General features: G+C 50.0%; 1 protein-coding gene across 4 annotated transcripts in view; it reads right to left on the bottom strand.

Moving 5' to 3' along the window:
• The window catches only part of LOC140386853 (coronin-6-like), a 339,560-nt gene that overhangs the window by 256,440 nt on the left and 61,075 nt on the right, over positions 1-22,045 (bottom strand). For 3 of the 4 annotated variants that reach the window (XM_072469622.1, XM_072469623.1, XM_072469625.1), the window contains exon 1: positions 12,379-12,397. The exons of the other annotated variant lie outside the window; for it this stretch is intronic. In XM_072469622.1, coding sequence (XP_072325723.1) covers positions 12,379-12,397 — 19 coding nt within the window. Of the gene's footprint in view, positions 1-12,378; positions 12,398-22,045 lie in introns of those variants that run through there. 4 annotated transcript variants of the gene reach the window in all.

The following is a 22,045-nucleotide window of genomic DNA, read 5'->3' as shown; positions in this document are numbered from 1 at the left end:
CAGGTGCTGACTCGTGGGGCGTCATTCTCTGACCCCCCGCCGGGTCGGAGAATGGCCGTTGGCCGCCGTGAATCCCGCCCCCGCCCCCGCCGAAGTCTCCGGTACCGGAGATTGGGCGGGGGCGGGAATCGGGCCGCGCCGGTTGGCGGGACCCCCCACTCAATTCTCCGGCCCGGATGGGCCGAAGAGCCACCCAGAAATTGCCTGTCCCGCCGGCGTAAATCAAAGCTGGTATTTACCGGCGGGACCAGGCGGCGTGGGCGGGCTCCGGGGTCCTGGGGGGGCGCGGGGCGATCTGACCCCGGGGGGTGCCCCCACGGTGGCCTGGCCCGCGATCGGGGCCCACCGATCCGCGGGCGGGCCTGTGCCGTGGGGGCACTCTTTCCCTTCCACCTCCGCCACGGTCTCCACCATGGTGGAGGCGGAAGAGACTCTCCCCACTGCGCATGCGCGGGAAACTGTCGGCGGCCGCTGGCGCTCCCGCGCATGCGCCGCATTTCCACGCCAGCTGGCGGGGCAACAAACGCCATTTCCGCCAGCTGGCGGGGCGGAAATCCCTCCGGCGCCGGCCTAGCCCCTCAATGTTGGGGCTCGGCCCCCAAAGATGCGGAGCATTCCACACCTTTGGGCCGGCGCGATGCCCGTCTGATTGGCATCATTTTTGGCGCCAGTCGGCGGACATCGCGCCGTTGGGGAAGAATTTCGCCCATGATATCGGACAAAAATGCAACAGAAGGTTGGTCATACCAAGTGATGTGTCTTAATGAGCTTTTCTTGCATTCCTCATTGCATCTCTATCCATCGCTCATCATTCAGAACACCAGACATGGAGTTCAGTAAAAAAAATGCCAGACGCAGTTCAGAGTATAGCTTCAAACGAAAACACGGAGAACTTAATAGTGCAAAATAAGCAGCCATTTGCCCCTTTCAGGTTGAGCAGTTGTTTGACCAAGATATCAAACCATTTTCGTCTCCACCCACCCAGATTCCAGACTCATAACCTGAATGCGTCAGCAGGTGTAGAACTGAAGCCAGGGATTGCTGGATTCAGCACATTTCAAACTCTTTGAGTTCAGAGCAAATTGCATTTTCCAAAAGTGGACCAACAGCCTTTAGAAGTTTACTGTGGTGCAATAGCTCCTTTTTATTTCCAATTCCATTCCCGCACTAAGGCAGACCTTCGTCTGCTTCCATAACTAGTTATTCCTGGAGCTCATCGCGAGTCTGTCACCAGAGGCTTATAGCTTGAGGGGCTCCACTCTGCATCAAGTATGGCTGACCAAGACATTCTCCCACTCTTGCTGCCAGCCATTGGCCTGTTCGGAAGGATCTACAGATTGACACAATCAGCCTGTCTGACCGCGTTATGAACCCGCCTTCCTTGGCCATCAGGCCCTGGGATGGGACTGGAACCCGGAGCTTCTGCTTCAGAGGCAAGGCCGCTACCCTCTGCGGCTCAAGCCCTCCGGAGATTGTTAATTAATTTGAAACAGTTACCCATCATCCATTCCCCACCATTCAAAAAGGTGGAATAAGGCCATGCTGTCAGAAATTATTTGAAAATTATAGATTTTCCTCAAGCATAATAAGGCAGACCAACAGCTCCACAATGCTCGTTTTTCATACTTTAAATTACAAAGTGGTTAGCACTGCTGCCTCACAGCGCCAGGCTTCAATTCCGGCCTTGAGTGACTGTCTGTGTGGAATTTGCACCTTCTCCCCGTGTCTGCACGGGTTTCCTCCGGGTGCTCTGGTTTCCTCCCACAGTCACAAAGATGTGCAGGTGATGTGGATTGGCCATGGTAAAATTGCTACTTAGTGTGCAGGGGCATGTAGGTTAGGTTGGGTCATGGGGATAGGAGGGGGGAGTGGGCCTAGGTAGTGTGCCCTTTCAGAGAGTCGGTGCAGACTCGATGAGCCGAATGGCATCATCTGCACTGTAGGCATTCTATGGTTCTAAAGTGTTCTAAATCTTAGGATCCTCTGCAGAAGCTTTCGTAACCCAGTGTCTGATTATCTCGATGCAGGCTCTCAGGAAATGCACGGTTGTAACAAAGGAATTTTTAGATACAACATTTAACTGGCATATCAGATAGTTTGACCCTCTAACATCTCCCCAAGTGAGCATTGAGGATCGGCAAGTTATTCATGTGTATAATCTTTCACGTACTACAGAAAGAATTGTTCTTGAAATGAATATGCAATAACATCTCTCCAGGACATTGAGTGGCCAATCCCTCGCCCCTCACCCCCCCCCCCCCCCCCAACATCCTGATACCAATAGCTAAACACTGCACAATGTGTGCAAGTTCCCTACCCTTGGGCCTAAACACAAAAGACTTCCTCTCAGAGTGCAGCAAGAATTACATTTTAAGTTCACAATGCTTGACTTAAGGAAAAAAAATTAATAGGAAAGCTTTTTCCTAATAGAAGCATAATGGCGCTGACTTCCATTGCACAGAAATATTACCATTGTTCACCCGAAATGATTTCTGTACCAACATAACACTGCGTATCAAACACAGCCCGACATTGCAAACACTGGTTTTGTTCAACCAACACGATACATTTTCTTGAGGGATTTGTTTTTCATCTGGAAAATCACAGACTGCAGAAGTAGCAGCGAGTTCAGTGACATAACCGCTTGTCCAAATGACTGGACAACTGTGAAAACTATAAGGATAGCAAACAAAGCTGTGTTTAGACCGGGTCGCTATAGGCGACTCAAACGCCAACATCCAGCCTTATAGAGATGTGAGACGCAGACTGGCATCTACATTTTTGAAATGTCTCACTATCATTGCTTGGGGGATTTTTTTTTTGCGACATAGTTCCTTGAATAGTTTCCTCTGACGTCTCCACTTAAAAGGTCAGCATGTTGACTGAGCACTACTCACTGTCACAAAATCTACCACAGGTAAAAACTCTTGATTATATGACTTATTTATCATCAGCCACATTGTTCAATCCATTTGGTTAACAACCTTCAGCAAAAATGTTCAGAGTTAACTTGACCCTTATAAGGACATCATAGGACACATTAAATCTAGCCATTGCAGCAAAGATTCCCATCAAGGTGGTTAACCACAGTTTGGCAGCTCCAAGGCGTCGCTGGCCATGAAAGAAATATCCCTGTTAGGGCAGCACGGTGGCACAGTGGTTAGTGCTGCTGCCTCACGGCGCCGAGGTCCCCGGTTCGATCCCGGCTCTGGGTCACTGTTCGTGTGGAGTTTGCACATTCTCCCCGTGTTTGCCCAAAGATGTGCAGGTTAGGTGGATTGGCCACGCTAAATTGCCCCTTAATTGGAAAAAATGAATTGGGTACTCTGAAATTTATTTTAAAAAAGAAATGTCCGTGTTCCATTGCTTTGCAACACGTTACCTTTGTCTGATGTGTAGGGTGAGGAGTATAATGGGAAGTTTATCCCTGCAAACGGAAGACCGTTAATTCTCCAGTGGTCCTCAGTGACAGTTGTGACATGAGTACACCACTTCAGTGCCTGCATCCACTGTAAGTCTGCCTGAACTTTACTTCACCTTCTCATAGACTTTTTCAAACCTAACTAATTTCGTGGCATAACAGAAGATAGCCCACTGAATGTGACATCTATCCAACCGTGGTTTCAAATGCCATAAAGCACGAGCAAACGTTCCTGCGTTATTTAATTATTTATGATTGTTGGGTAAATATTGTTCCTGACAATTGCCTGCTGTGAACCTTGCACTGCAAAATGATGAAGCATGTCAATGCTACATTCATCATACCAATGGGTCACTGGAAGCTAAATAAAACTCCTTTTACTCTTCCTAACGTAGCACTTTTACTCAATGCTAGATTAGTGCCAGCAATTGCAATAATGGGTCGCCGTCCCCCCCCCGGCATGGTTGCTCAGATTCAGGCTTGTCCAAATTACCCTGAATTTTAGCTAGTTGTCCATCCCACCAGTCTTAGTTGGATTCAAACTCGAAGTGGCTGACACGATTCTGTGCTTTCTTTTTATAAATTTACAGTGCCCAATAAATTTTTTTCCAATTAAGGGGCAATTTAGTTAGGTCCATCCACCTAACCTGTACATCTTTGGGTTGTGCGGGTGAAACCCACGCAGACACGGGGAGAATGTGCAAACTCCACCGCGACAGTGATCCGGGGGCCGGCATCGAACCCGGGTACTCGACGCCATGAGGCAGCAGTGCTAACCACTGCTCAACCATGCCGCCCTGATTCTGTTGATTTTTAAAATCAAACGCCACTGGACAGTCATGTGAACTGTTGAACCTCCTCAGAATTTGGCACATTTCAGATTATTTTTCTCGCAACAGCGGTCTTCGGGTAGGAAGCTGTGTTACACAACGGAATGGTAGAGAATTGAATGATTTGCCACAGACGTCAGTCTGAGCTAACATTACTTTCATCAGTGACAGCATCACCATGCTACAAATCCCAGTTACATCTGAGTGCCAGCTGTCGCTCAGTAGCAGCACTCTCGCCTCTGAGTCAGCAGGCTATGGGTTGAAATCCCATTCGAGAAGTTTGCGTGTGTAACCGAGGCTGACACCACAATGCAGTGCTAAGGGAGTGCTGCACTGTCCGAGGTACTACCTTTCAGATGAGACATTCAACAGAGGTTCCTCCTTCTCCCACACCACTATTTTCACGAAGACCAGGGGAATTCGCCCTGCTGTGTTCATCCCTATTTGTTCCCCAACAGATTATTTTGTCTCATCGCCTTGCTGACTGTGGGACCTTTATGCACACAAATTGGCTGCAATGTTTCCCACAGTGCAACAGTGAAGGCACTTCAAAAGTATGACACTGGCTGTGAAGCATTTGGGGCATGCTGCGATTGTGAACGCTGCTGCAAAAATGGAAGTTCTTTGGTTCTAATTACAACACAATAGAGCCTCTCGACATTGCGTAGAATTCTCCCAAGCCCCTGCCAGCGGGTTCAATGGTGGGTGGGGGAGGGGTGAATTTGGCGGAGGGCCAGAAAAATCGGTTCTACGCCGGTGTCAATTTACAGCGGCATTTTCCGCTGGTGCCTGCCATGATGGATTGGGAACCCCACTGGAGGTCAGCATGAAAATCATCCCGCTTATGGGATGCAGTTGAAGGCCTGACCACTCATGCCTCATTCGCTGTGACACGAGTGGGAAAACACGCTTGTGGGAAACACGTCCGGAACGACTTGGCATGTAAATGTCGGGACTCACCTGAACAATACCTGGGGCTGCATCGGAGTTCAAGATGGAGGCCGTCAGCGACTCTGGAACACCACAGCAGTGGATGAGGAGAGCATCTACAGTTGGACCTTGCAGATTTAGCATCCAGGACAGGGTGCGTCTTCCAGCCTCGGAATGTTCCTGGAAATTCACCTTCTTTCTCAGGAGGTCCACCTTCCAGCCTACGAATGTTCCCGAACTTAATTTTCAGGCGGGCCATCTTGTTTCTTCAATAGTGGGTAAGTGATGTTGGGCAACTTTTCAATATGGCGCCATCCAGGGTTTCCCCGCGACAGAATACGGCGCAGAAAACTTGGGTGCGTAATAAATTACATTGGCGCCAGAAGATTTGGCGTGTTTTCCCGCCAGCCTCTACAGCGGGAAACACTCCACCCATTGCCCCCGCCTTGGGACTTAGTCTCAGGGTGAGAGAATTCCACCCATTGCATTGTTAGCAAGTATCAAAGATTGAAACATTGATCTGAGGTCTATTGAAAACTCTGCAGTCTTCTTCCACTATAATATTGGCAGCAACGTATATCAGGATGTTTCGTTATGGCAAGTCAAGGCAAATCTGACTTTGACTGAAAAGCTACGGGATTTTTGATTTCACTTTTACTTTGGCCAGAATTCTCCGCCGTTGGAATTCTCTTTTCTCACTGGCAGCAGACCCCCATCTGCGGGTTTCCCGGCGGCCTGGTGTGGCTGCAACAGGAAATCCTATTGACAAGCGGTGGGAACAGAGAATCTCGCCGCCAGTGAACGGCACGACGCCAGTGAGCGGCGCACCACCGGTGAACGGCGCACCACCGGTGAACGGCACGCCGCCGGTGAACGGCACGCCGCCAGTGACCGGCACGCCGCCAGTGAACGGCGCGCCGCCAGTGAACGGCGCGCCGCCAGTGAACGGCACGTTGCCAGTGAACGGCACGCCGCCAGTGAACGGCACGCCGCCAGTGAACGGCACGTTGCCAGTGAACGGCACGCCGCCAGTGAACGGCGCGCCGCCAGTGAACGGCACGTTGCCAGTGAACGGCACGCCGCCAGTGAACGGCACGCTGCCAGTGAACGGCACGTTGCCAGTGAACGGCACGCCGCCAGTGAACGGCACGCCACCAGTGAACGGCACGCCGCCAGTGAACGGCACGTTGCCAGTGAACGGCACGCCGCCAGTGAACGGCACGCCGCCAGTGAACGGCACGTTGCCAGTGAACGGCACGTTGCCAGTGAGCGGCACGCCGCCAGTGAATGGCACGTTGCCAGTGAACGGCACGTTGCCAGTGAACGGCACGCCGCCAGTGAACGGCACGCCGCCAGTGAACGGCACGTTGCCAGTGAACGGCACGCCGCCAGTGAACGGCACGCCGCCAGTGAACGGCACGTTGCCAGTGAACGGCACGCCGCCAGTGAACGGCACGCCGCCAGTGAACGGCACGTTGCCAGTGAACGGCACGTTGCCAGTGAGCGGCACGCCGCCAGTGAATGGCACGTTGCCAGTGAACAGCACGTTGCCAGTGAACGGTACGCCGCCAGTGAACGGCACGCTGCCAGTGAACGGCACGCCGCCAGTGAACGGCACGTTGCCAGTGAACGGTACGCCGCCAGTGAACGGCACGTTGCCAGTGAACGGCACGCCGCCAGTGAACGGCACGTTGCCAGTGAACGGCACGTTGCCAGTGAACGGCACGCCGCCAGTGAACGGCACGCCGCCAGTGAACGGCACGCTGCCAGTGAACGGCACGTTGCCAGTGAACGGCACGCCGCCAGTGAACGGCACGTTGCCAGTGAACGGCACGCTGCCAGTGAACGGCACGTTGCCAGTGAACGGCACGTTGCCAGTGAACGGCACGCCGCCAGTGAACGGCACGCCGCCAGTGAACGGCACGCCGCCAGTGAACGGCACGTTGCCAGTGAACGGCACGTTGCCAGTGAACGGCACGTTGCCAGTGAGCAGCACGCCGCCAGTGAACGGCACGCCGCCAGTGAACGGCACGCCGCCAAGAAACACGTGGCCGGGGGAACCAGAGAATGCCGCCTCTTTACTTTTGGGACATTTTTCAGAATTCCGTAGTGTGAGCAAAGTCTCCAGACGGTTGGGTTTTACCCTTTGGCTCTCCAGGGAAATTGCTAACCTCACAACTAATTATACTTAATATGGAACAATGTTTCACAGACCATTTTTGGCTTATGCCAAGTTATTTTGTACTTGCTCCAATTTGACTTCTTCAGAGCCAAGGAAGGCAACAAGCAGCCATACCAAAGGCCTGGTACATCTCAATACTGATTCTCAGGTGGTGCATGGAAGTGGTCAAGGCAAAGGTGCCACTGCTAAATGTGTTCTGCGACGGAGACATTGAAGAATGACATTTTATAGCTTTGAGGCTCCAATGCCCAATAACACAATGATACAAAACAACAGCATACCAAGACATGGCAGCATCATTAAATAACCCTTGTGCGCAAAATATCATTTACGGTGTTCCTAAAAGAAAACATTTTTCTGCAATGTCAGTTTTGGAAAAAGCTGCACTCCATTGTTCTCAAACATGCCACTTCCAATACCTCATCAGGCTGCCAGTGTAAAGCATGAGAGAAGCTTCAGACAGCTGTGTTGATTCTGGCACTGTAGAAGGTTGGCCCAGTACTCCCAGTCCCCTGATTGTCAGTGGTCGGACATACGACCCAAGATGTATGTCGGGACCCCGCAGAAGTTGTGTGCTGCCCTCCATGGGAACTGCCCGGGAAGTTTGGACTTCCAATGGGCAAGTCCGCTGCTCCCTGGATGCTCTGCGAATGTCTCCAACTCTAAATTTCAGTTGGAGGGCGCTATATAACGGAAACGTTTCTCAGTGTCATTTGTGGCGGGTTTTGCTGGGTGTTTCACCCCAGCTCTGTCGGCGAGTTCCCCACTGCTATCTAACCACACTTAGTCATTTTGGGGGACCCTGGGGGTTTCTCCTCAGTCTAGCCCACACTCAGACTCCCGTACCAGCCTCCCCGAACAGGCGCCGGAATGTGGCGACTAGGGGCTTTTCACAGTAACTTCATTTGAAGCCTACTTGTGACAATAAGCGATTTTCATTTCATTTCCATTTCATTTCATTTTTTACATCACTGGGGAGCTGAACCTGCTGGCCAGACCGGCTCCTCAGAGATCGGGCCTCCATTCTGAAAGGGTGCCCCCATCTCTAGGTGAGCTTGAGGGTCCCTCACCCCCCCCCCACCCATGGGCAATGTCACCCCCCACACACATGGGCATTACACGCCCCCCCCCCCCGCCCAAGTGAAGACACCCTGCTATGGGATCGCTGAGAGCACCCTTTTCAGGCCTTCCCACAATCTCTTACAGCCCCCCCCCCTTTCAGGACGGCCAGCATTCACCCCCCCAACCTTCTGGAGGCCCCTTCATACTCGCCCTTCACCCCCCACACCACCCTCCTTAATTCTCTCACCGCTCCTTGGCACTGCCACCCTGGCACTGCCACCCTGGCACTGCCACCAAGGCACTTCCAATGGCCTGGGAGATCCCTAGGTGCCATTACACCTTGGCTGTTTGTGTGGGCCAGTACTAAACGGTGTCCAGCCCGGGTCTCTTTGGGACGGCTGATAGATGCCAGGAGCTGGTTAGATCCAGCGTCAGCACAGTTAAGTGTGTTCTTAAACCCACTTAACCATGCGAGACTGGGCCCTGCTAATTGTGGGCAGGATCCCGATGTCTCGCGAGATCTGGTTAGAAGTCCTTTCCCGGCATTTACCGGCTGCGTCCCGCTCCAATTCCAGTGGGACGCGGCCGGTAGATGGTGCCCAAATACTTTGGATAGTTCCATGGGACGTTCCTGACTAGTTACTCAGGGAATGTTGGACCAATTACTCCTAGTCTAACACCTGGATAACACTAGAACCTACCAGCCTCATCACACACAAGGATCCACCCCCCCACCCATCCCCCACCCCCCACCCACCCCCTACACCCCCAAACTCAACCTGACAACCCCCAACCAGACTTAACCACCCCTCACCACCTGACTACCCCGACCCAACTTGACTCCCTCTCCTGATCTGACTCGCTTACCATCGTGCCTACCTGACAACCTCCTGCCACCTTACTCACCTCCCACCTCAGGTGAGTGCATCTTTTCTTCCCCCCCATCCCCTCCAAATGCTACAGTGTAGCAATGGAGTACTCTGATGGACGCTGCGCTCTGCATTTCTGGAAAAGCCAGGCTTGGAAGTCTCGGCATAAAATGTGGAGCAGTGTCTCGGAATCCGCCATGGAAGATCTGAGCCGCTGTGTTGTTCCCATCAAAGTACTAATATTCTGTCCCGGCAGTGCCTGAGTGAGACTGGGACACAAGGTGGAATTGTTTCTGCATTAGGTGGGACCACAGGCAAATGAGGTTGTGACCTACCCTCCAGACATTAACATGCATCTCACATGATTTTCTGAATATTCTAGGGGCCAATGATCGCCTGTTGCACAAAAACTTTATTTAGAAAACTAACCCGACTATTCTTTGGAGAATGAGCAGGCTGATGGGGGACCTCATCAAGATGTACAAGATCATGAGGGCTTCAGATAGGGTAGAAGAAATAAATTTTTCCCCTTAGTAGAGGGTCAATAACTAGGGGACATAGATTTAAGGTATTGTTATGGGCCAGGGTTTAGAGAACCCCAAAGTGTATCATGGAGTTCACCTGACCCACAACTTTTAATAGATTGTGGTATGGGGAGCACACGGCCCACTCTACAGGTGTGGTACAGCAGAAATGGAAAAGTATTTTTTAAAGCAAAACAGTGTTTATTCTATGAACTCAAGTTAACCTTTTTAAAACATACAGTGAACATCTTAGCAACCATTAATTAAAATACAACCCCCAAAGACTGCAACACTAAGTAATCCTTTAAGCTTTCCTTTTAACATCCATACGACTTAAAACATCTTTTACCAGAAGCACATCAGGTTAAAGTCACTACTGAAAACATTTATAATTTTGAATTCACCAAATGATCAAGAAATAGTATTTTGATGGCAGAGAGAACAGCAGTACACCTGCTTGGTCGGGCTTCAGCTCCAACACTGAAAACGAAACTAAAACGCACCCTGCAGCAAACAGCCTACAACAAAAGTAAAAAGCTGACAGACCGCCCAGCTCCACCCACTCTCTGACATCACTGCAGTAATAAACACCCATTTCTTAAAGGTACTCTCATTACAGATATTTATAAACACACCCATTTATAAACACCCATTTCTCAAAGGTACTCTCACATGACAGTATGGAGCTGGAAGTTTCGAGGGGATTTGAGGAAAAACCTTTTCACCCAGAGAGTGGTGGGAATCTGGAACTCACTGTCTGAAAGGGTGGTGGAGGCAGGAACCCTCACAACGTTTACAAAACATTTCGATGAGCACTTGAAATGCCATAGCATCGGCTGCGGACCACGTGTAGGAAAATGGGATTAGTATAAATAGATGTTTGATGGCTGCCACAGACACGATAGGCCAAAGGCCCTCTTTCTGTGCTGTATGACTCTGTAACGTTATTTGCTGAACAGATTCTACGGCAAACGCTACAGTAGACACTATTTGCCTCTCTCTTCCCTAGTTTTGTTGAATAGTTCCTCTAAATCAATCAGAATTTGGTCTCAGTAATTCTCTTACATCCTACAAAATGAAGGCAATACAGATGAAGTTTGCAATCTTGTCTTAATCACAAGTTGAAAAGCGAGCCTCCATATCGATCACATCAACAGCATGGATAGCATCAATCTGCTGCAAACAGTCATCACAAATTCTCAGTGTGTTCCAGACATGCTAAATTACTTAGACAGTCTAATGGATTTAGAAATCTGAAAAGCGAACCCACTATTTCACCCTAAGGATTTTAGATCTATGCGTAGTCTGTACTTCTTGTGGGGATTAGGTCTCTTTTGGAACTGGTGTGTCTGTGCAAGAGGAGGCTCAACTGTTGATAGGCAAGCCTTATCAGTGTGCTTCTCAATATAGTATTGCATCACAACAAGAAATGTTAATAAATTCCAAATAAAGACATGGGGCGCGATTTAATATTTAAAAATCAGAATCCATTCTGAGCGGGATTTTTAAGTGGCGCTCTGAACTATGGACATCCCACGCGGCCACCAGATCCCCCAATGGGCAACTCACACATAAGGGGGTCCACAGGCCCCCCCCCCCCCACCTCACATGGGCAGAGCACCGCTGGGCCCGATCCCCGGTGCGGAGAAAATGCCAGCCTGGCACTTTGACACTGCCAGCCCAGCATTCTGACAGTACCCCTGCCTCCGGTCGCCTGAGAGCCCTCCCCAAATGCCGTTTAGCCTGGGCCTAGTTTGTGGGCTGGGGTCTCCTTGGTGAGGACGTTAGATGCCGGGTGGCCATTCGAACAGGGATAGACATGCCGGTTTTTAAGCTTACTTAACTATGTGAGCTTGGACCCCGCCCATTGTGGGCGGGATCCAGGTGGTGACGTCTTGCGAGATCTGGTTAGATCTCGCGAGGCGTAACAACCATAGGAATCCCGGGAAAGGCGTCTCCCTGGATCATGACAAAACAGACCATGGGCGCGATTTACCAGCCGCATACCGCTGGAATGAGGACAGGCGCGGCCGGTAAATCGCGCCCATGGTCTGTTTTGTCATACGTATTTGAAAATATCGAGGAACATTGGCTTTCCCTCACGAGTCATTTGGATGTTTAGAAAACACGATTCGGATGAGCAACATAATAAAATCATCTCAGCTCACCAAATCCAGGGATGAGGAAAGGGAATGCGACCCTATCCCTCCCCCCTCAATTCCCCACCCCCCTGCCATCCACTTCACAGAGAGCCACCTTCATGCTAATTTAGTGCAGAAACGTGGAACAGGAACTGTAAACGTGACCAATTCACTGGCCTCGCTGTTAAAGACAGCTGCAAATATGAAACAACTTAGTTGGGGGTGGGGGGGTGTGGGGGGGGGGGGGGGGGGGGGGGGGCGTGGGTGAGGGGAAATTTATAGAGCGATAGGCTAGGTTGAAACTTCTACACAGAAATAGATATGTTACCTTGATTACCATGTAGATAATACATTCTTTAATTATTCTATACTCCCCCTTGCATTTACCCCCAAGACCATCATTATGTTCAGATACTCACAAATTTTCTGACGCATCATTAAGCAGGAGGAACATTCATTTAGTCACATACAATTCATTGGACTGGTGCACAGCTGCTGTGAGGGAACAGTTTGAATTCTAAACAGCAAATCCCAAACCATCCCAAAAGGACTTTCAGACACTGCGTTTGCTGTCTTAGAAACCAAGACACGTATACCCTTCTCACTGAAAACTGAAGTCCAATTAACATTTCCGCATCAAAATATCAAATAATTTAATATGTGACACGACATAAGTCAACAGAGGGAAATCATGACTAAGAATTGTGATTTACAGGAAAGTCAATCACTAAAAATCGCAGAAAATTCCACAATCGCTTGTAATCATGTACTTTGACTTCCTAATGAAGCATAAATCCCCAATACAAATAGATAGATTGGTAGAATGTGGCCCTATAATGCTGGTCTCTCTCGATTTTTGGTTCCTACATCCAGAGTGACCCAGGCATCTGCCACCGCTGTATCCAAGATTCATCTCAGAGTTTCTCAATGAGGCCTTTAGTGTTATAAAATCTTCTGAAGTCCCGAGAAGGTTACACAAATGAAGGTGTATCACTCCTACCGTCACACGGAATACAGGACAGGATAGTTTCGAGAACGGGGGTGTGGGAGGGGAAGATTTTGGATATCTACAAAGAGCTTATGGAGTGGGAGGAATCTCAGACAGATGAGCTGAAGGTAAATGGGAAGATGAGCTGGGGGGAGGGAAGGTACAGGCGGGTCTGTGGGAGGATGCTCTGAGTAGAGTCAACACGTCCTCAACATGTGCCAGGCTCAGCCTGATACAATTGAAGGTGGTTCACCGGGCACACATGACGGTGGGCCAGATGAGCAAGTTTTTTAGGACAAGTGTGTGAGGTGTGCGGGACGGTCAGCAAACCATGTTCATATGTTTTGGGCATGTCCGAAGCTTAGGGGATACTGGCAGGGATTTGCAGATGTCATGTCCATGGTGTTGAAAACAAAGGTGGAGCCGAGTCCAGAGGTGGCGATTTTTGGAGTGTCGGCAGATCCGGGAGTCCAGGGGTCGAGAGAGGCTGACGTTTTGGCCTTTGCCTCCTTGGTAGCCCGGAGACGGATATTGTTATCGAAGCCCCCAAAATCAGAGGCTTGGGTTAGCGACATGGCTGGATTTCTCAGACTTGAGAAAATTAAGTTCGCCCTGAGAGGGTCAACGTTAGGGTTCCTCCGGAGGTGGCAGCTGCTTGTCGACTTCTTCGGGGAAAGCTAAAGGCCGGGATTTTCCTCCAACCGGCGGGCGGCCGTACCGGCGTCAAAGAGCGGCGTGAACCACTCCGGCGTCGGGCCGCCAGGAAGTTGAAGAATCCTCCACACTTCCGAGGGCTAGGCCAGCGCTGGAGTGATTGGCGCCGCGCCAACCGGTACCGAAGGGCCTCCGCTGGCCGACGCATGCGTGGGAGCGGCAGCATGTTCTGGCGCATGCGCAGAACCGCTGACGTGATCCCTGCGCATGCACAGGGGGCTTCTTCTCCGCGCCGGCCATGGCGGAGCTTTGCAGAGGCCGGCGCGGAGGGAAAGAGTGCCCCCACTGCACAGGCCCGCCCGCAGATCGGTGGGCCCCGATCGCGGGCCAGACCACCGTGGGGACCTCTCCCCCCCCCCCCCCCCCCCCCCCCGGGGTCGGGTCCCCCCCCCGAGGACTCCGCAAGCCGCCCTCAGAGCCAGGTCCCACCGGTATGGACCATGTCTAATCCACGCCAGCGGGACTGGCCGAAAACGGGCGGCCGCTCGGCCCATCGGGGCCTGGAGAATCGCCTGGTCGGGCCGCTGCCAACGGACCCCGACCGGCGCAACGTGATCCCCGCCCCCGCCAAAAAAACGGCGCCGGAGAATTCGGCAGCCGTGGTCGGAGCGGCAGGGTGGGATTCACCCCCCCCCCCCTCCCCGGCGATTCTCCAACCCGGCGGGGGATCGGAGAATCCCGACCAAACTGTCAGCAGAGGCAATAAACGGGGGTAGGTGCGGAATTAGGCTACTTTGTGTTTAGGGTAGGCGGGATTCGTGAGAGATGGAGAGATTTTTTTGCACTATGTTCATATTTATACCGTTTATTGTTAGAAAATTATAAATGCCTTAATAACATGTTTTATTAAAAAAACAAATGTTTATTTTGAAATCAGAAATAAAGGTTGCAACACGGCATACATTACATAGGACCACCAGGACTACCGATCATGCCGGTCCCAATCTGGGACGGCTTTTAAGCGCTGGATTCATGAGCCCCAGCTGCTAGGTCTCTGCCCCTCAGCGGGGGAGCTAGTATTCCACAGGCCCCATGGGGGGATCAAGCACCTCATCCCCATGGGTCCTTTGAGGGTTATTCCAGTGCTTATTGATCTTAAAGCCCCCGATAGAGTGGACATTCCACAGAGGATATGAAACATTGACACAGGCCTCAACCTGGAATTCTGGTTAGCTTTGGCTCACTCCAATCCCCAAGCATTTGCCCACCTCAGGTAACTCCGTGGGACGAGGCCATGAAAACCAGGGGGCGGGGTCCTCTAATCCTGCAGCAGAGGGTCCACACCGTTGTAAACGGAGTCGCGTTTTACGATGGCGTGAACGGGCCGACCCGACGACTAATTCTGGCCCCTACAGGGGGTCAGCATGGCACTGGAGTGGTTCACGCTGCTCCAGCTGCTGATCCCATGCGAACTGGGCGCCGCAATGTGCAGTGGCACCAGCGCCAACGCGCGCATGAGCAGTGGCTTTCTTCAAAGCGTCGGCCCCGACGCAACATGGCGTAAGACTACAGCGGCCGGCGCGGATGAATCAAGGCCCCCAGCCAGAGAGGTCGGCCCGCCGATCGGTGGGCCCCGATCGCGGGCCAGGCTACATCGGAGGCCCCCCCCGTCGTCGGACACCCCTCCTCCCCCACTGGCCGTCCCCGACCCTTCCACGGCGAGTTCCCGCCGGCTGAGAGCAGGTGTGGACGGCGGCGGCGGGCCTCGGCGTTTTCACAGGCCGAGAATCGGTGTGCCGGCCGCTTAGCGCGGCCCCCGACCGGCGCCGTGCCAACCACGCCGGCGCCAATGGCGTCGATTCCCTGCTCTGCGGAGAACCGCGTGCCGGCGCCGGGGCAGCGTGGTGCAATTCGCGCCGGTCACGGGGATTCTCCAGCCCGGCCATGGGCTGAGAGAATCCCGCCCAGATTGTCTTAATCTGTACCACAAAAGCATCCATCTCTGAAGGCTTGTGTTTGGAAAATCTAACCTCTGTGCCCAATTTGCTTTGCATCAGAAACCCTTAGCAGATCCAATGAGAGCCTTGCTCGTGACGTGCATGTGACTCATTAACAGTGAATATTTTATTATACTTGTCCCCAAAGCTGAACTCCCTTCGTTGGAACGCTACCCACATCACACAGCTTGCCCACCTTAAACTGGTACATCAAGAGTCCCATGACTTGTCTGCAAAAGGTTGGCACATCAAGTAAGCCTGTTTGAATTGCTATTGATCTTTTCAGAACTGGCAAATATATTTCTGGCTTTGGTATGCTATTTTTGTTCTTCTTTAACCTCCTAAACCTGCCTTCATGATTGTTTTCCCCATTGCTGCGTAGAATGCACCCCATGAAATGGTAAAGACGAAAATTCATTGGAGGCTTCCACGGGACTACATGACTTGGCTAAGGAAGACCAGTTCATTAGGACTAACGAACGGAGATGCAACAACATCCTGTAAAAATGAATTTTTAAAAACTTCAGTTCAGTCGATCGGGTGGAGAAATTGGAGCTGTTCCACTTGAAGAGAAGGTTGAGAGGAGATTTGATAGAGGTTTTCAAAATCATCTGGTCAGAGTAGATAAGGGAGAAACTGTTCCCACTGCTGGAAGGATCAGGAACCAGAGGGCACAGATTTACGGTAATTGGCAAAGGAAGCATGGCGACACAAGGAAAACCTTTGTCACACAGAAAATGGTTAGTATCTGGAATGTGCTGCTCGAAAGTGTGGTTGAGGCAGGTTCAATCGAGGCAGTGGAGAAGGAGTTGTGTTAAGGAAGGCATAGCAGATCTACAGGGAGAAGGTGAGGCGTGTGTCTCGAGGGAGAGCCAGCAAAGATACATCGGGCCGAATGGTCCTCTTCTGTGCTCTAGCCATTCCAAGATTCTCTGATTACAGAGCTATCATTCTTTGCCTATTCATAATTGTGAACAGTGTGATTCATTTCCATCCCTTCAAAAGGAATAACCATTCTCTAATTTTCACAGTAACTTCATTGCAGTATTAATGTAAGCCTACTTGTGACAATAATAAAGATTATTATTATCAGATAAAAAATATAATCAGTGATCCATGTGGAAATTACAACAGGGATGCAGAGTCACTGATACTGTCACAAATGTCTTGTTCCTCCTCTCATCATTAGACATGAAATCAGAAAATAATATCAGTTCCCAATGTAATCGCAGTGAGATTATTAGATCCACGCACCTTCTTGCGCACAATATAGCGAACAAATGAGTTAGGACCAAGTCTTCTGAAATCTTTCTTGCAGTTGGTCTTGTTTGAACGTGTGTGGCTGGTAAGAAATCAACTCCAAAACGCGGGAAAAGTTTCGATTGGAAGGGCAAATGAAATCTGAATGGTATGGACCGAAAAATTATTTGCTGGTTTAAGAATGAGGGGCCAGGCTGCAGTCCCTACTGAAGGAGTCCAGCTTTATCCCAGTCAGCTGGTGCTCGAAACATGCAAGACACCATCTAGTCTGGTATTCTAATTCAGAACAAATATATAATTTCAAATCACTGCTTCTGTTGGGTTTGCCACATTTCACCCAAGCAGTTTGTCTTTTTATTCCAATGAGCAGTTAGTTATTTGCATTTTGATCTTTGATAGTTAGCTATTAAGGGTGGGATCCTTCTCTCCACCAGCCGTGTGTTTCTCGGTGGCACGCAATTCACTGGCGGGCGGATTCTCTCGTCCCGACACTTTTCAATGGGATTTGTCATTGAGACAACCCCACGCCACCGGGAAACGCGTGGGCCCGGGGGTGGGGGGGGGGGGGGCTGCCAGCGGGATAAGAGGATCCCAACGGCCAGAGAATTCCGGCTGAAATAAATAGACTTGCATTTATATAGAACCTTTTACAATCACTGGACATTTCAAAATGCTTTACAACCAATGAAGTCCTTTTGAAGTATTCACTGTTGTAATATAAGAAACAGACCAGCAATTTGTACACAGCAAGCTCCCACAAACAGCAACATGATTATGACTAGCTAATCCATTTTCGATGAGGGATAAATATTGGTCAGGACACTCAGGGCAATGCTAAAGCAAAATACTTCTTTGAATTAGAGTCATAATGGACTCAAAATGTTACCGCTTTTTCTCTCTCCACAGATGCTGCCAGACCTGCTGGGCTTGTAACAATCTTTTTTTTATTATTGTCACAAGTAGGCTTACATTAACACTGCAATGAAGTTACTGTTAAAAGCCCCTAGTCGCCACATTCCGGCGCCTGTTCGGGTACACGGGAGAGCGAATTCAGAATGTCCAATTCACCTAACAAGCACTACTTTTGGGACTTGTGGGAGGAAACCGGAGCCCCCGGAGGAAACCCACGCAGACACGGGGAGAACGTGCAGACTCCGCACAGACAGTGACCCAAGCTGGGAATCGAACCTGGGACCCTGGCGCTGTGAAGCAACAGTGCTAACCACTGTGCCACCGTGCTGCCCATACGCATTCTGTTTTTAATGCGCCAGGGATAACTCCCCATTTTTTCAAAATAGTGCCAAGGGATCGCCTACATCGCCCAAGCAGGCAGATGGCATCTCGGTTTAATGTCTCACCCGAAGGATGGCACCTCCGACAGTGCAGCACTCCCTCTGTGAAGTGCCAGCTTTGATTTTTGTCTTTCCGCCCTGGAGCAGGACTTCAACCTGGAATTTTAGGACATATTAACGTTGATGCACATTCAAAGAGAAAGCCTGTGTTCCATCCCAGTAATGGTATCAGGGAGATACAAGATTAAAACTATTAAGTCCCCATCTGTTACTGAAAAATGGCCGTGGAAAAAGAAAAATAATTAGCAAGTTTTACTGAGAACCTCTAAATCGCTTGTAAAAGTAAGGTCAAAACACGTTCTTTCTCTTGCTTTGAACTGGCAACAACTCAGTACTGCCCTGTTTAGTAAGCGAGAGGCGCTACTAAAGACTATAATGAAACTATCGAGCCGGAAAAATGAAATGGTGATATGATCAATGCCACTACACATACAGACACCCTAGACGAGGTGAGATTAATTACTGACTCAAGTCTTTTTCTCCGATTCAGTGACGTGGAAGGAATCTCTGCGTCGACTGAATGAAATCAAATCAAAAAAACGTTGCAGTGAAACCGAAAGGCCAAAGGAAGCAGGTTTGTGAGCAAATTAGCAACAAATAAAATGAACAAATTCCATTCATTTTAAATTACATTTTAATAGTAAGACTGAATTTTATGTTGGGACTGTTGTTAGAAAAAAAAGGAATCATGCTGACTGCCACACACCATTCCCTCTGACTTTCCTCCCATGACAAAGCAAACACAGGTTAGGCTGTCCCTACCAAAACACAACAGGACAAAATAAACTGGGTTTACAGCCTTTAAGCACCCCCCCCCGCCCCAATGGAGGAAAGAAGACAGAGTTCCAGGCCTCTCAGTGTGCGGCAGTCTTTCATTCTGGTCTGAGGAATTCATTTCCAATACAGTGCACTACAGGGTAGCATACACAGTAAAGCGCAAGGGACGAGAAACAATGGACTAGCAGCAGCTGCAGAACATAAAATTACCATTGCATGATGTTTGCTAGCTGCTAAAAGCATTCCCATTCAGACTCGAGTCCAAAGATTATTATCATAGAATTTACAGTGCAGAAGGAGGCCATTCGGCCCACCGAGTCTGCACCGGCTCTTGGACAGAGCACCCTACCCAAGGTCAACACCTCCACCCTATCCCCATAACCCAGTAACCCCACGCAACACTAAGGGCAATTTTGGACACTAAGGGCAATTTATCATGGCCAATCCACCTAACATGCACATCTTTGGACTGTGGGAGGAAACCGGAGCACCCGGAGGAAACCCACGCACACACGGGGAGGATGTGCAGACTCCGCACAGACAGTGACCCAAGCCGGAATCGAACTTGGGACACTGGAGCTGTGAAGCAATTGTGCTATCCACAATGCTACCGTGCTGCCCCGTGCAGATGTTTGCGTTAGATGGATTGGTCATGCTAATTTGCCCCAAGTGTCCAAAAGGTCAGTTGGGGTTACGGTGTTTTGGGGTTAGGCCGCGGGACTGGGCCTAGGTCCTCTTTTGAAGGGTCGGTGCAGACTCGAAGGGCCGAATGGCCTCCTTCTGCACTGCAGGGATTCCATGATGCAAAATCAGGAAAGGGAAATTTCAATTACAATTGTTAACCTAAAGCCACAAGGGTCGAGCTGGAGGTCTTTTGTCAGGACAATGATGTGGAAAATCCTGCAGAATTGATGCTGTACTCTGCCAATATTGAGTTAGGAGGACCCTCAGGAATACGTGCTGGCCCATTGACAAGAAAGTGAACAATCACAAAAACCTTTGCCTTGTGTTTCCATCATTCTCTGTAGAGTATTTCTTGCTGCGGGGGGAAATGGTGACGTGGGGAAGGCATTGGGTGTTGTGATAATGATGTTAGTGCATCAGCAACACAGAGGGCCAGGCTAATTTTCTGGGAACGTGGAATTAGAAAGCTAGCCTCAGTAATAGTGACCACAAACCATTGTCATAAACCTATCTGGTTCACTAATGTCCTTACCTGGTCTAGCCTACACATGATTCCAGACCAACAAGTTGACTCTTACCTGCCTGGCAAGCCACTCAATTGTATCAAACCACTACAGAAACGTCAAAAAGGAATGAAACTGGGCAGACTACCCGGCATTGACCTCAGCACTGTCATGATATGCACTCATGCACATAATAAGATACAGACAGGCAGTGACAGACACCCAGTACAGCCAATCAACACACAGGACAGAACGCAACCAATCACCAGGCAGGATACGAGAGGGGGGGGGGGGGTTCCCACAATAAAACACATGAGGCATCAGCACTCTGCCTCTTTCCACTGGTGACAACTGTAGTGACAGTCAGGGTGTATATATCAGTTAGCACCTTCTACACGTGGCTCAGAGCATGTCTGGTCTAGTTAGTTATAGTTAGCACACTTAGATTAGTAGAGTGTCAACCCACAGCAAGCTGTGTGCACTGCTCCAGAAGTTCAATAAAACGCATTGAACTAACGTCTAAGTTTGGTGTCTACTTTACAGTACAACTGCATCCAGTTGCAGTCCGTGTTACACCAGGGTGAATAACTTGACAAGCACCAGAAATGACAATGGTAAATTCAGCCGTGTTAAATCTGAAAAACCCTTTTGCCAAAATTGATTGTCATAGTTATACTCAGGGCATGAAACAATGTCCCAGACACCACAAGTACCATCCCTGGTATGCCCTGTCCAACGGCTGGGCAGACCCACCTGCGGTTGCAGCACAGTGGTATACAGTCAGAAGGGAGTCAATATTGATTCAAATCAAACATGGGCAAGGAAAACTCCTGCTAAATACCACCTACCACCCTTACTCAACTGATGAACCAGTACTCCTCCATTTTGAATACCAATGGGAAGTGGCAAGTGGACAGAATGTACTCTGAGAGGGGGAACGTCAATGTCCATCACCAAGAGTGGCTGGGTAGCACTACTACTAATCGAGCTGGCAGAGTCCTGACGGACATAGCTGCTAGACTGGGGCCGTGGTAGGTGGTGAGTGAACCAACAAGAGGGAGAAAACCGACTTCATCTCATCCTCACCAATCTACCTGTTGCAGATATATCTGGTCCATCTCAATATTGATAGCAGTGACCACCTTGGTCCATGTGGAGGTGAAGTCCCGTCTTTACATTGAGGATACCTTCTATTACGTAGAGTGGCACTAGCACGTGCTAAATATGATGGATTCCAAACAGTTCTAGGAACTTAAAGCAAGGCACCCTAAGCCACTGTGAGCCACCAACAGCAGCAAAGCCATAGTCAACCCCAATCTGTAAACTCATGGCCCGGCATGCCCCTCACTCTACCATTATCACCAAATGGGGAAATCAAAGCTGGTTCAATGGAGAGTGCAAGAGGACATGCCAGGAGCAGCACCAGGCATGCCTAAAAAGGATGTGTTAACCTGGAGTAGCTACAATATAGGACTACTTGCAGGCCAAAAGAAGCAGCTCGCAATAAACAGAGCTAAGCAACAGAGTCCCACAACCAGCAGATCAAATCTAAACTCTGTAGACTTGACACATCAAAGTCATGAATGGTGAATGCACAAATACACAGGTAACTTTTTAAATTCCTTTTTAAGGGATGTGGGCTTCTCTGCCTAAGCCAGCCATTTGTTGCCCATCCCTAATTGCCCTTGAGAAGGTGGTGGAGAGCTGTATTCTTGAACCGCTGCAGTCCATGTGGTAAAGGTACAACCACTGCGCTGTTAGGGAGCGAGTTCCAGGATTTTGACCCAGTGACAGTGAAGGAACAATATGTTTCCAAGACAGGATTGTGAGTGACTTGGAGGGGAACTTCCAGGTGATGGTGTTCCCAATAA

Source organism: Scyliorhinus torazame, chromosome 12 (assembly GCF_047496885.1).
Source record: "Scyliorhinus torazame isolate Kashiwa2021f chromosome 12, sScyTor2.1, whole genome shotgun sequence".
Classification (NCBI taxonomy): domain Eukaryota; kingdom Metazoa; phylum Chordata; class Chondrichthyes; order Carcharhiniformes; family Scyliorhinidae; genus Scyliorhinus; species Scyliorhinus torazame.
This window is presented reverse-complemented; position numbering and strand designations above follow the sequence as displayed.